The sequence below is a fragment of the Calonectris borealis genome, chromosome 1 (genome assembly GCF_964195595.1).
Source record: "Calonectris borealis chromosome 1, bCalBor7.hap1.2, whole genome shotgun sequence".
NCBI lineage: Eukaryota > Metazoa > Chordata > Aves > Procellariiformes > Procellariidae > Calonectris > Calonectris borealis.
The window spans coordinates 16922630-16937769 of NC_134312.1; the positions used below are offsets into that span (position 1 = coordinate 16922630).

Sequence of the window (15140 nt, forward strand, 5' to 3'; positions counted from 1 at the left end):
GCTCACTCTACCAGCATGCTCTGCTACTGAGCATTTCAGTCAAAGATTTCCTTCTTTGCTTTACTTTTTGACAGCATCATCATTTTAAAATCATCATTTAAATCACCTTTAAAAAGGCTTGCGTGTTGAAGCCTTCAGGATGCCTTCATGAAAGACTTCTGTGACAGAATAATCTAAGGGCTAAACTGAAATACAGTGACGGCTCAAAATCTGCTAGATGGGTACTTTTCCCTGCCCAAACATGAAAAGAAGGGTTTATTAGATGTCTGCTAAAAATGATTGAGAGTGAATATCTGTATCTCTATTAATATCGCTCTGATTTGTGAGCTTTCATGTTTCTGTATTTGCTATAAGGAGGGGCTATGGTTAGTTAATTCAAAAGGTATAGAGTGCACTATCAATGTTGCAGGAGGTAGAATATGTCACTTTTTAAAGTTTTAAAACAAGACAGTTTTCCACACAGGCCTCCCAGACCGTGGGTTTGGAAGCCGTGCTTGGGAAACAGCACCTCTCAAGCCATTGCTCAAGCCAATGAGAACCAGCTTGTTCAAGGTGTGCCTTACACACACCCTGTTCTGCTGTATAATTCATGGTAATTATATGCTCGCTGAAAACACAGAACAAAACCATAACTAGGAACAAACAGACAGTCTGGGAAAAAAAATCTTTGGTCTATGACAGTTTTTAAATAAATGCCATTTGTTTGCTCCTGCAAAAGCCATCCTTAAAGCACAGCTGGACTCCTGTTTCTTGCCTGCAACTAACCTCACCCTTGCCGAACCTTCCTGAGAGTGGGCACAGTGTCAGGTGGGAAAAGAAAGAGGTCTCCCCAGGGAAATCTAACCCTCCCAAACTGGCATTAACACAGCTGTATTTTTTAAAAGGTGGGGGTTTGCTTCCCTAGAACCTGGCAGCACCTCTGGTTTGATGTGTGGAGCAAGCAGGCGAAGGAGGCTTGAACAGCTGCCAGGCAGAGCTGAGCAGGGCTTGCTCTCTCCTTGCGCTGGTGTAAAGGGAGCCCAGCACCTCTTGGTTTGAAAGGTAGGGTTGGTGACTTCTGCTTCCTTTTAAAACAGAAAGCCAAGGTGCCAGACTAGGGAGGGTTTTCTCCTGGTTTAGTCATAGCGAAGTATAAATTTGCTTTGAATTGCTGGGTTTGGTTTTATTTCTCAGGAGTTCATTTGTTTCCTAAGGAGAAAAAGCATGGACTCATAACTCTCCCAGTTAGAAGTACACAGGCTATTTAATTTAGTGGAGTTGCAATACTGTATTTTTAACAATTAGTCCCTACTAATTAGTTAATTACACTGTCACTAGTGTAGCTATGAATAGATGTTAAATTCTATTGCTGAGTGCGATGACAGAATTAAACCCACGTGCAATGAGATAACACTCCCTACAGACTCTCCCATGCTCCCCACAATTGTTACTACAGAAAAGATGCAAAAAGAAAGCCAGCCTTTTCCAAAGTATTTTATATCATGACATCATTTTGAAATTATACCCCTTAAAGAGCCCCGATGACACCCACGGGTGACCCACAGTAAGCAGTGCAGCCGTAGCCACGGAGGTGGGTGTTTCTTGGACACGCTCAGCAATCCCCCAGCCCAGCCGGGGATGTTCAGCTCTGCACAGCTCCTGGATCGCTGCAGCATCAGCTCTTGGGAGTCCCTTTGCATATCTTGTGTGTGTGCTCGTGGAGGGAGCGGCGCACCCTCGGGAATATGGTACAGCGTACCAGGCTGGTGGTTCCATGAACCAGGAACTGATGCACACAGCTACAGTCACAAGTCCTATGTATCCATGCTCAGACGAACACGTACCCACGCGCTGTCATGTTTTTACTTCAGACTCACGAGATCTTGATATAACGAGGGTGTCCCTCATATGGTAGTACACATATATTTTCAAGAGGCTGGGAGGAGAAAGCCCCTTTGCCTGCTGAGGTCCGTAGGTGGTGCAGATGAGACTCTAATCCGAAGACCCAGAGAGCAGAAGCTGTACAGCAGTTTTACTTCTCCACCACAAAGCAGCTGAGACCTGCCCAGTAGGATGGGGAACCAGCATGGTTACAGATGCCCTGAATCAGGCTTTTTTGTCAACCTCCATGTTGGTGTCCCATGGAGCTCTAGCAGGAGCTGGACACGGTCCTGCCACGTCTCTGGCAGAGGTGAGCACCAGCAGTCCCCGGACCGCAGCCTTTGCAGCTGCACTGATAACAGCCTGCACCCCTGTAGCTTTAGGGGGAATTAGAGCCCTGCAGCCACTTGGCCTTCGAAATGTTAATGCACACCAACCACACAGCACACACAGGCACCGTGGCTATTTTGTAAGTACCCAGACTTTGTACCACCCTTATTCAACGGCCTGCGCATATATTCAGATGTATGTATTCATACAGACAAATTCTGCTGTCTTTTCTCAGTAAAGGACATAAATCTATAAGAATAAATCAAGATCCCACTCACTAAAAAAAAAAAAAAAACAAACAACAAAACATTCCTATAAAGAAAAACATCCAAAACAAGTCACCTGATATTTTAGAAAGGAAAATAATATTCTGAGTAAGAAATGGTCGTAAGTGGGTGGCAATAGTAGCAACAGCGATACAGTGATACAGCAATACAGCGATACAGTGATACAGCGGTACAGCGATACAGCGATACAGCGATACAGCGATACAGCGATACAGCGATACAGCGCTACAGCGATACAGCGATACAGCGATACAGCGATACAGCGATACAGCAATACAGCGATACAGCGATACAGTGATACAGTACAGATACAATATGGCAGAAACAGCTGCAGGTAACACAGAGCATTTCTCTTCAGCTGAAGAACACGCTTTACGAAGACTGCCTGATAGGGTAAAAATGTAGGAGAGTTATAAAAGACAGAAATAAAAAGCTCTATGGACTAAACCATGTTTTGCAAATCAGAGGATGTGGAAGGAATTTGGATAGCTGAGTTTCATCACCTTCCAGTTCAAATGAGTGGTGCAATGCTGAATAATTTCAAGAGGAGAAGAAATAATTCTATTATAAGGGAAATTTAATCTACCCATGGTAGCCTGGTGTCACTGAAGATCACTTAGGAAACTCAGAAATTTAAATGGAGTAAGACATTTAAATGATATTTTACTATAGACATCTTTATGTAAATTAACCCACATAACCAATGCTACATGTATCTTCAAGTCTGGAGCTATTTAAATAATACATAACGATAGCTGATGCAGAAGCATTCTAAGTTGATTTACCTGTTTCTTCCCTTCTTTTGAAATGTTAATTACATTGTGACAGAAAACTTGATGGTGTGAGACAAAGTGGAAGGGTTTCAAGACCAAAAATATGAACACTAACATTATGTGTATTGATAATCAGAAGGAAACAAAGCTAACAGTAGTGGATTTTAACCATAAATGTTAATAAAATAATTAAGGTTACACATGATCTATCTTCATGATAATGAAGGAAACCCTCATGGAAAGCAATGCTTTCTTTGAAGACCTCCCTCCTAAAAAAAACCCAACCAACCAAACAAAAAAAAACCCCAAAACAACAGGCAAACAAACAAAAAAGTGTACAGCTTTTGCATTTGTAAGAAAAGCTTGAAAATCTGATGTGAGTATAGAATCAGAAGGTAAATGCAATGAATCCCCCTGTTTTTAAAAGTGCAAGAACTTGGAGTTTGGTCTTCTGGTTTCTTAAGCCTGTCCTGTAAGTGTTGATTAATTTTCACCCCAGTGAAAGCAGTGAGGCTTATCTGTGAAGCACATAACTCCACTGGGTGAGTAAGCGTAGTAGAATCTGTCCTGAATGAATCAGACAAATAATCATAATTATGTTAACCAAGTGCCTAAGGCATTACCTTAGTGTGCACAAAACTCAGAGATGTTGAGCTCTTGATGAACCAGCCACTCTTATCGGGAGCTGGGATGCTCCTTGCTGCTAAGGATTAATTCCTCTGTGGCTGGATAAACTGTGGGAAAACACTAAAATCAAGACATGCAGAAGATCGAGCAGGTGGATCTTCGGCATCAACAAATAGCATTTAGCACTAGGTGGTGCTCTTTTCTCTACTAAATTGCTATTCAATAGTTGTGAGAGGAATGGGCTTTTTTTTTATGACACTGTGCCCCATTTGTTACAGTAGGACTTCACTCAAAGAACAGAAAACTCATAAGCAAAAATTTAAAGCAAACCAGAATGCTTTCCTGTGTTGATTCCTAGTCCTTTTGCAAGTAAGTCCTGAGACTGTGTTTGTCAGTGACTAGGAAAAACAGAGAACATCCTTGTGCTAGGTTAAGAACCCATGGTGCACCCTAATCTTGAGTGCAGCTTCCAGTGCAGCTGCCTGATCTCAGGCAAGCTGTAAGAGAGCTGGAAGAGGTCCAGAGAAGGGCAGTAGAAGTGCTCAGAAATGGTTTGAGGATAAATCAAATGGAGTTAGGGCCTTCAGCTGGAAAAAGAGATAGCTGTGAAGTCATGGCTAGTTTGTTGTCCACTCTTTCTTTCAGTGTCACCCCTGAAATTAAGGAATATCTGTTTTCATGCACTTTTGGAGAGTGAGCCCTTTTGGTGCTATCCCAAACAATTATCAAACTCACACAGTATTAACAGAATCTTCTGGTTTCCCCATCTATATTTTTCTGAGCCTCACTGAACGGTTTGTTAAAGCCAGTTCCTTTTTGTTCTTTATAACTCCCTTCCAAGTCCACCAATGCTGGTTGCTGGCCCCTTTGGTGAGAGCAGCATCACTTAGGACTTAACCCATCAGAGCTCTAAGAAACGCCCCGCTGGGTGAGACCAACAGCCACAAGTGCTATTGCTGCCCAACGCCCGTGATGGCACTGGGGTAGCTGCATGGGTGCTGGCCATTTGCCCTGATCAAGCCACGAGTTTTGAAGGCCCCAGCAGACCCTGGGAGGTCCCTCAGGCTCCCAGCACAACGTTGCCCGAGACAGGGCAGGCAGATCCAGATAGCAAAGCCTGAAGAGTGACAATCAGAGATGCTATCTGGGGAGAGCACCTGTACCTGGGCTCTTCCCCTGGTCCAGTCTCCTAAGATCACAGTCCTTGGAACGGCCTGCTCCTTTTATTATCTGTTAATAGAGGCATTGTTGACAAATCGTGTCTAATCCCTTTTTATGCCTGCTAATAGCCTGCTTCCCCAACCTCCTGTGGCAATGAATTCTGGAATTTCATTACCCGCTGTGCAAAGAAATGCTCTTTCATTTCAGGAGCAAACTACATCAACGCTCCCCGTCCATAAATGCAAATTTACATAAGATTCAGCCTGTCACTGTTCTGAGTATTATCCTTTGGCGATAATAGCCCAAGCGATACATACACCATGAGTGGTATGAAAACAGCTTCAAATAAATATTAAGGAAAACAATGCTCATTTTGTCACATTTTTCTGGGGGAAGGTGAGGAATGGCTGTTTAGCCATGGCTGCTACCCAGACAAGTGAACGCCTCTTCTCTGCCTACGTGTAGCCCAGCACAGACCTGGAAGCTCGTGTTTTCTCATGGGAAGAGGAGGGGAGGCTTGCAGCCTGCCGCAGAGCTTGGCGCAGCAGCCCTGGCTGCTGCTGTCTTGGTACAGCACATGGTACAGCAGTGGTCCTTCGGCAAACCCTGTTTGGGAACTTATGCTTCTCACATCTCCTGGCTTCTTACATCACCATTTCGACTACACTTTTTATTCCGTGAGTCTGTGTGACAGTGCCAAGCCAGGAGAGTAAAGCAACTCGTGCCACGCTTAATCTACAGCTGTCATCCCTTAATTTATAAATTCCATGATGCTATCAAAATATTCTCAGTTTTGTCTTGCAAGACCTATTCTTTACCCGCCCAACCCTCTGTTATGCAGGAGACTCTCCACCCACTCACCCTTCCCCAAGCTCCCGTGCTGCCTGTGGCTTGTGGTCCCAATATTGTTTAGGTAATTAGTCATGTCTTCACCTACCTTCCATCCTTATTTTTTTGTTATTACTATTTATTGCGGTAATGCCTAAGGATGCCAATTAGGAAATAGGACTTCATCGTAAAAAACTGTGCAAGCGCTAACCCAAAGAACTCACCATCTGGGGCTTAGGCACACCATGGCTAGTGAACATGTAGACAAGTGGGAGGAAGCCTAGGAGAACAACACAGGAGGACAAGGTGTTTACACAGAGTAATCATAAAACTGGTCACCGACTAACCTCTACCAATAGTCATTAGCAGGCTCTGCAGGGAAACAGAAAATTTCCTGGCCTTGTTGGAACTAATTGCATCTCAGTATTTTACCAGAGATGGAGAACTTAAAATTTATTTCATCTAGAATGTGCTAGGGTTTTGACGCTTGTTGCTGGAATATGTAAACTCTTTTTTTTTTATCTTATCTAGGGCAGATTGGCAAGAGGAGGCTGCCCTGCGACTGCTAATGCTGTGCTCACCATACACATACAGGACTCCCGTCATTCAGTACCTTCCATAAGGCTGAACCAAAAATTGAAAGCATGGTGGTGATGAGGGAAGGGTGAAGGACAGAGGAAGGATGAGGATACTATTGGGAGGGACATTATGAAAAATCCATCATGTTGGGTAACTGTATCCTTAAGGCAAATTTTGTGTTGTGCAACTGCGACACATTCAAGTCTGAACAGCTGGTTCTGGTGAGAGGCAGCAGAAATTAATTTCCTGGGCAGCTTTTGTATTAATAATTCATCTCATTAAGGTGTGGTCTAATAGTGTTTGCACAGGCACAGTAGTCAGCCCCAATACTGGTTCTGACAACCATTTCTTCTATGGGTATCTGCGATTCCCATGTCCTTCTTGCCTCCATTTCCCCATACGAGAAAGGGGAAGAGCCGTACTTGCTTTGGTTCAGATCTGTAAAACAGTTGGCCTCCTTCTTTGTCCTTTGGAGATATTTTGTTGTCTTTTGCAACAGCATGAAGAAAGCATAACATTCAGTCACCCTGATCTAGTAGCATTTCGGGTTTATTTCAAAGCGTTAGTGAATCAGGCCCAAAGATCAGGTTTAGAAGCGCAAGTTTCTGACACACGACACGGAGTCCCTTGCAAAAAACTGCAGGACCTGACTACACCTCAGGAGATATTTAATAACCCAAAGCCACAGTAAGGTCTCATCCTGCTAAGACTTGAGTTATTTTCTTCTTCATTCTCTATTGAATAGTGTTATCATAAATGATTAAACTAAATTACATTATTGCAAAGGCTACTTTCTGATCTCCTTTTCCCCTCATCTCCATTATTTATATTCTTCCTGTAATACCTGAAGGGACTTCCAGTTGCCAGGGTGAATTTGCAAGATTTTACTGCAAAACAGCTGATCACAACTTTCAGTTAACTAACGAGTTCTTAAAACATGGTGACATAAAAGCCGTGTTCATCCGTATTGTAAATCCACTGATTTGAGTCATGAGTCTGCTAAGACCATGTAGGGGAGGTTTTCCCCAGAGATGTGTTTTAGCCCTGTTCTCTTTCTTATGCTTTCTTCTACTCTAGCAGCACTGGTTTGGTGGGGTTCTAATGTATATGTGTACTACATGGGATATAGTGCAATGTGTATATTTATATCAAAATATTTATCCTGATATAATCATCTTAGTGTAGACAGCGGTTATAGCAGTACAAACTACAGCAGTCCTTAGGCCCAGAAGAAAGATAAATAAGTGTATGGATATAAGCACATTTTTGTCATGTAACTCAAACACTCTGAGCTGCCAGGAGCAGAGGAAAACTGTACTGCTTCGTTAACAGTGGTATAGTTAACACAGTACAATTTTTGTGTGTAAAAAGCATTAGTACGTAAAGAAATTCTTTCTTTCTTCATCAAGTGTAGTGGTGTAGCTAGCAGCTCTATTCCCATTGAATCCTCTGCTCACTCCAGATACCATCCCTTAATCATGTGTTTCTTTCCATTATATTTTCTCCTTTACAGTTCTTCCATTTGCTGGAAGGTGATTGGAAAAAACCCATCTCCTTTCTTCTCGCTTCAGAGGTGCCTAATGCTGCTTTTCCTCTTGTGCTCACCAGCTCCAGAAACAACCCTGCAGAGCCATTGCTTGGCTTTGACTCCAGAGATCCCTCTTCCTTCTCCACCCCATCCTTTCTAGTTTCTCTACCGTCTTCTCTCCACACTTGTCTGTACTGAACCAGCCTGTTTCCTTTCCTTATCTTATGTATCCTCATATATAAACATAATCTTGCACTCCTTTCTTCCTTCTCAACTTTGAAACTACCTTCCCCCATCCTGTCGCAAGCCAAGCGATGATTTCCTTCAGCAGCCTCTCTTTTCCACAGTTATTGGAAGCAAAGACTCCCCTGTTGTACTTTTTTGCCTGCCAGTTTAGAGTAGCTTAACACTTTTCTTTCCTCATTGTTATTTAATCAAAAGTCTCAGTGAGTGATGGGAAGAAAATGGAAAGCATTTGAAATGTCTTTTATAAGCTTGACTGCTTTCCAAGACCTGTAGTTTGAAATGAGAAGCCAGTCAGAGAAGAAAAAAACTACTTGTAGAAAGTCCTTTAAAAATCAATATATAACAGTCTTTAGAAGTTTAGTTTAGTGTTTAGTGAAGATCTTTCAAAAGCTGACTATGGAAAAGCCTAAGGTTCATGTAAGCTTGAGGCATCATATGGAAAACGCAAACAGAAGTTTGATTTTGCCAAGTAGAAACCTAGAAGCACTGTATACATTAATGATGAAGAGTTTAGTGTTTATTAAATAAAATGGAGTGATTATTGCTGATGAGTGAATGTTGCTGACTTAATTCTTATCAGCAACAGCTCATGAAAACCAGTTTCATGGGATACCAGTTACCCTTCCTATGTCAGAAGATACTGGAATACAAGCAGTTACTGGGTCGCACAGGTCATAGAATTACGACAGACCCGGACAAGGAAAAACTATAGAGAAAATCTGGGATCACTTACATGAGCAAAAATCTCCACATTTTTCAAACTATATCATATGAATGAATGTGAAAAAAATTTTGCTCATTAGGATGTATATATTATATCATATTTGCATATATATTTAGGCTTTGTGGTGTGTCATTCCAAAATCACTGAATAAATTGTGGTTTGTATGTGGCTAAAAAGAGTTTATTTAATATATACATTCAAGAAAACAATAGTCACTAATGAGATGATATACTAGCTGTTTATTTCATGTGTGTGAATTTGATAACACAGCATGAATTATGCAGATAATTAGATTTAATGACTTTCAGAACAAGGCATCAATACTGTTCTTCCATAGTGCTTGAACATTTCATGTTCCCCAGTCTGTATCCAAAAGAATATCTGCCTTCCATAGTGGTGGGCATCGTGTTTAACTTGAGAAAAAACACTAATTTTGCTTGAAGCCTTCTACCAGTCATGGTGCAATTGCTCTAATTGATACAGATTAATCAGAAATTTGTGATTTCATATGTTATTGCCTGTCTCAAAACAGTGTCACCTCCACTACTCAGCAGAAAAAGCACTGGAGAACACCACAACCATATAATGAATGTCAGGCTGTTACCTGATAAGGTTTTGTACAGTAAAATCTTAAATAAAAGATCATTATCAAACCATTATGGAATAGATCCTCATGGTTATGAATTGCCTCAGTGTCCATATCTTCTAACACTTTTATGTTATTTCCATCAACAGAATCTCTTCTCTGAACTAAATGGTATTTTCAGCAGGTTAAAGAAATAGGCAACCCCCTAGCATGGCCCTAATTAATAAGTTGAATCTTTGATTAAACTAGCTTATTTAGCACTGGTAAAATATCACTGTTAAAGAATTTGAAGTGAGGGCTCTACTATTTAAGTGGTCTTGCGTTATTTTAATTAGATCATTTCAAAACCAACCGGTACAGCATGGGCAAGGCCTAGACAACTCGTCTGCAAACACACGTATGTCAAAATGCGGGGCTCCGACTCCTAAGGGGAGTCGCTTGGCTCATTCAGGTTGTCTACAGCTCTGATTTTAGGCAGCTTCTGATGCTTAAAGGAACTCTATGGGCAGCCTCACCATCTGTGCAGGGTGTGCATGTGCGTGTGTGTCAGTCAGAGCCTTCACCCTTCCAAACGCAGGTCTTTGGTTGCCCCAGTGGATGAAGCTTGTGGCGCTGAGTCACACGGCAGGAGAATGGAGGAGGTGAAAGTGTGACAGCTGTCACCTGGGACGGCTGCCAGGGACGGATGTTCCTAGCAGTCCTCCTCTAAGCGCTGAGCAGGGACCAGAGCTGTGAACTCCCCTCCTGCTCCCCAGAGTTGTAGTTTGTCCCCTCTCTGGGAACCTCTGCAGTTGATCAGGGGTGACCAGATGTGGTGGGTACCTGTGGTGTCAGAGCCACAGGAGAGACAGGGTGCTCTACTGCAGGTCCTACCTGTAGGCGTGCTGACTAAGGAGCATGACGAGAGGGGACCTTCCGGGAAACCTCATTCATTAGCTGGGAGATTGGACAAATTTGTAAATGTTACAATACAGCTTTGTTAAATATATACAGGACATTGGCAGTATGGCTACATATGTAGACAATGAAAGAAAGGGAGCAATTGTGCCCTTATTTATTCAAGTTAACCCTTCAATGAGACGAATAGGATGCTGGAGGGCAGAGGTCAACCACAATATAAGAAATGAAAAGCAGGAAAATTGATTTACGTTTCCTGGGGCAGCCAAGCTAACAGTATAGCAGACTGCTTGTTTACATTGGATGAGTTGGGAAAAACCAAAATAAACCAGTTTATTTTAACAAAAGGATTGTATGCTTTCTGGAAATGGGGAACACAGAGAAAAATCTGCCATTAAAGAAATAGGACCTATGTGTTTTTTTCTGTTTTACATCTGAATGGTCACAAATCAGACAATTTGCATGAAACATGGCAAGAAGCTAAACGTAACTTGCTATATCAATTTCAGAGGAGTCTGGCATTGGGGCATATTTAAGATAGAAAATATGCATGTAATACTGTAGAATTGAAATAACCATAAATTAGAAGAGAATAGTTTTACTACAGCACCAAAATTTATGACTTCCTGTTTAATCCCAATGTGGATAACAAATCTTTGTCATTAAGGTCCCAAACCTGTAAATACCAACCCATCTGTATACATAATGTTAAGTGCAGGAGGACTTCTGCCAGACATTTTAATCTGCTAACTTCATTTTCAGTGTGGAAGAGGGAGGGCTGGATGTGGTCAGGCTGAGGCAAACGTCTAGGGGTCGAAAAGAAATGGCCCTGGCAAGATCTAAAATACAATCCTGGGTCTGAGCAGCCAGGACTGAGAAAGTCGCAGGCAGCTCCTGCGGCTGCTACTCCCTGCTGGGTTTTTAGCACAGCTCTCATGGCGAACTGGAGGCACTGACTTAGCAGGATTCTATACGCATGCTCAGGGTGATGCGGGTGAGCTTTGCTGTACTGGGGCCTACCCAGAGAAAGGCGCTGCGTGAAATGAACGCAGACTGATAGTGCCAGGGTACAAATTTGGCTTGAGTGTGTTTGTTACGTTAACCTTGTAGCTGTGTCAGCTGAAAAAAAGTATTGGATACTTTTGGATAAGAAAGTATCCAAGTTACTAAAGCTATTACAGCGAAAACATAGCGACCTTTGCCTTTTCCGTATTTGCTTAAGCTTTGTTGTTAGCTTGATTTGTAAATCTGATGTAAATAAATTATGATAACCTAATTATGCTATACGATGCCACTCACCACGGATGGGCAGCAGGTATTTTTAAATAGCTCAGTACAAGACAGGCAGATGTACAACACAGTCACAAGGGTTTAGTCCCTGCTAGCTGGAAACGCCCTGAACTATGAGCCTTCGATCACTTTCATTTTGAGGCTATTTCGTATGAATGCTAACATAATTCACCCACAAGAGCTTTTTCTTTATTGGCTATCTTGCCCATTCTATAAAATATTGTGAAAAAAAGGAGAAGCAAAACATTTGGACTACAGCATTAAATAGAAGATAGTGAGCCTGGAAGCCCAGGGAAACGTAGGCTTTGTTCTGCCTGTACCAAATTCCCTCCGTGGCTTCAGACTGAACTGCCCGTGTCTCCATTTTTCTGCCTTTCAGGTAAATATTATCTCACTATACCTCAGCAATATGCTCCATAGCTTAAGTCCCTCGTACTTTCAAATGCTGTCGGGGCTTTGCATGGTGGTGCTGTGTAATTCAGAAGAAAGCAGAAGACCATCACTTTGTATAGCAACTTCCAGGTGGGCCATTTTCCAGAAACAATCCAGTTTCTCAATGAACAAACAGAAAAGAGTGAGAAAATAACTACGAGAAACATGCAGGGTAACAATAATGCAGCTGATTTCTTCTGAGAAGGAGGGACTTACTTTGCCTTTTGAGAGAGCTGGGGACATGGCTGGAGGCCCCATCCCGCCGGCAGACCTCACCTGCCCATCTCTGTCAGAGGGCGTGAACAACCTTCACTATCAGAAGCAAAACAACTTGAACTGCAAGGTTTTTAGCATATCATTACAAATTCAAACCCGGGCCTATTCTGATGGAAAATCTTCCTTAGGAATGCGAATTGTTTTGGGCAAAATAACCGGGCTTGTTTCCTGGCAGGGATACTATTTGCATCAAAAATTAATGTCATCCGCCCACTCAGTTTCCAACTAAAAACCAGGCGTTTCATTAGTGAAGTGAGAACAGCGATGCCTGGCTGGGGCAGCCAGGGCAAACAAACCTGCCGAGTACGGCCAGACAAATGGGAGAGCTGCGTGCTCCCGCAGGCATGGGGGTCGTGACGACCGCACAGGGCCAGGGCAGGAACGAGGACATCGCATTCCTGCTCAGGAGAGGGAAACAGGTGGAAGAGCAAAAAAACCAGTCCTGACAGGGGGTTAAGCTCCCTGGCTGTGCGCGTGTGTGCATGCGTGTGCGCACATGTGTGCACAAGAGCTGTTGCATGTTGATAGCATGCGTGGAGAATTGCGGAGGGACGAGCTGTGCGCGTGGAGCACTGCGTGCAGGCATGCAAGTGCCATGCACGCGTCGGAGCGGGGCACGTGTAAGCCAGATGCCACGAATGGCGTCGCGTGCGCCCATAGCTGCCGGCGCGTAGGTGCGTGTGCAAGAGGTGCGTGTGGGGCTACGTGCGAGTGCACACGTGGGAAGAGCTGTGCACGGAGGGTAAGCACTGCACGTGTGCGTGGAAAGCCGTGTGTGAGGAGGTGGGCGTGCAAGAGGTGTGTGTGGGAAGGGCTGTGTGTGAGGTGTGTCCGAATAACAGGTGTGTGTGGAGAGGGGGGTGTGCCAGGGGCCTGCGGGTGTGTGGAGAGGGGGTGTGTGGGGAGGGAGGTATATGTGGAGGGGGGGTATGTGGAGAGGGGGGTGTGTGAAGAGGGGTGTGTGTGAAGAGGGGTGTGTGTGGAGAGGGGTGTGTGGAGAGGAGGGTATATGTGGAGAGGGGTGTGTGGAGAGGGGGGTGTGTGGAGAGGGGGGTATATGTGGGGAGGGGGGTGTGTGGAGAGGGGGGTGTGTGGAGAGGGGGGTATATGTGGAGAGGGGGGTGTGTGGAGAGGGGTGTGTGTGGAGAGAGGGGTGTGTGGAGAGAGGGGTGTGTGGAGAGGGGTGTGTGTGGAGAGGGGGGTATATGTGGAGAGGGGGGTGTGTGAAGAGGGGTGTGTGTGGAGAGGGGGGTGTGTGGAGAGGGGGGTGTGTGGAGAGGGGGGTGTGCGAGGGGCGTGCGAGTGTGTGGCGAGGGGGGTATGTGGAGGGGTGTGTGTGCGTGTGGAGACGGGCGTATGCGGACGGGGGGTGTGCGTGCGAAGAGCTGTGCGTGGGGAGCTGCGTGGGGGGCCGCGCACCATGTGTGAGGAGAGGCCCGTGAGGCGAGCGCCCTGCCGGCCGCCGTGCCCGCGCCGCCGGCGGCGGCTGCCCGGGGCGGGGCCTGCTGACGCATTGCGGCTGGAGCGGGCGCGGGGCGGCCGGGGCGGGGGAGCCGGACCCCGGAGGGGCGGGGGGCCGGTGCCCGGGGCCCGTCCCTCCGCCCGCCGGCGGGCTGACTGACAGCGCTCCCCGCCCAGGGACTGGGAGGACTGGAGCGGGGCGGGGGGAGGAGGAGGAGCGGCGCGAACCGCCCTGCGCTGCCGCGGCTCCTACCTATTCATTCCGGCACCTAAGATGGCTGGAGAGAGGAGGTGGCGGAGCAGGAGGAGGAGGTGAGGGGGAGCCGCGGCAGTGTCCCCCCCCCTCCTCCCCGGCGGGCCCCTCCTCGGCCCGGCAGCGCCCCCCGCTCCCGGCAAGGCTCGCGGCCGCCCCTCGCCTGCCCCCCGGCACCATGTCGGCCGGCCAGGACGAGAGCTCGGTGCGGGTGGCGGTCAGGTAAGCGGCGCCGCCCCTCCTGCGGGGCCGGGCGGGCGGGCGGGCGGCGAGGGGGGAGCGCTCCCCGCGGGCCCTCACGCCAAGGACGACCGCGGCCGGCCGTGCCCGTGCGCCCCGTGGAGCGGGCCCCCTGCGCGGAGCGGCCGCGGGCGGTGCGCGGGAGCGGGGGTGCGAGCTCCCCACCCGTGGGAAGCGGCACCGCCGCGCAGGGACACCAGCGAGGGACATCTTCCCCGCAGAAAGAGCGTGTCACCTCGGCTCCTGCTGAGCTCCTTTTTCCTTGCAGCAGTTGGAAATAGCCGAAGGAGAGGGAAAAAAAACCCTTCTGAGGTCTTTCTCAGTCATTTCTCTCTAATTTTCAGCAATGACCCTAAAAATATTCCAACTAATTATAGCCCGGTGCTGCAAGTGCTTACTCATGGAAGTAAAGCAGTCCCTTGACTGTAGCGATGCCGTTTGCATCACGGAGCTTTGCGAGAGTGGGTCCTGGCAGGCTGATATTTTTAGATAAAGGCTTTTATCTCACGGAGGCTGCGTCTAACCTTACATACCGGCAGGGATGGACTTCCATGGGGCTGCTCACAGTAAATGAGAATAGGTATACGTAGAAGTCGTAATGGGAGTGGAGCTTAAATCATGTTAAAACATCAGCTAATTCAAATTACTCTTTTATCAGAGATAAAAATCTGTTGTTCATCAGTGAACTCTTGGCTCTTCTCGGTTTTCTATGTGAAGATATTTTATTGTTTGAAGAACTTCCAGATTAGCCCACGGATGCCT

General features: G+C 45.9%; 1 protein-coding gene across 1 annotated transcript in view; it reads left to right on the forward strand.

The window, feature by feature from the left end:
* The first annotated feature begins 14030 nt into the window (after positions 1–14030).
* The window catches only part of KIF21A (kinesin family member 21A), a 93595-nt gene continuing 92485 nt past the window's right edge, over positions 14031–15140 (forward strand). Inside the window, exon 1 of the mRNA XM_075145829.1 lies at positions 14031–14360. Coding sequence (XP_075001930.1) covers positions 14317–14360 — 44 coding nt within the window. The 5' untranslated portion in view covers positions 14031–14316. The remainder of the gene's footprint in view (positions 14361–15140) is intronic.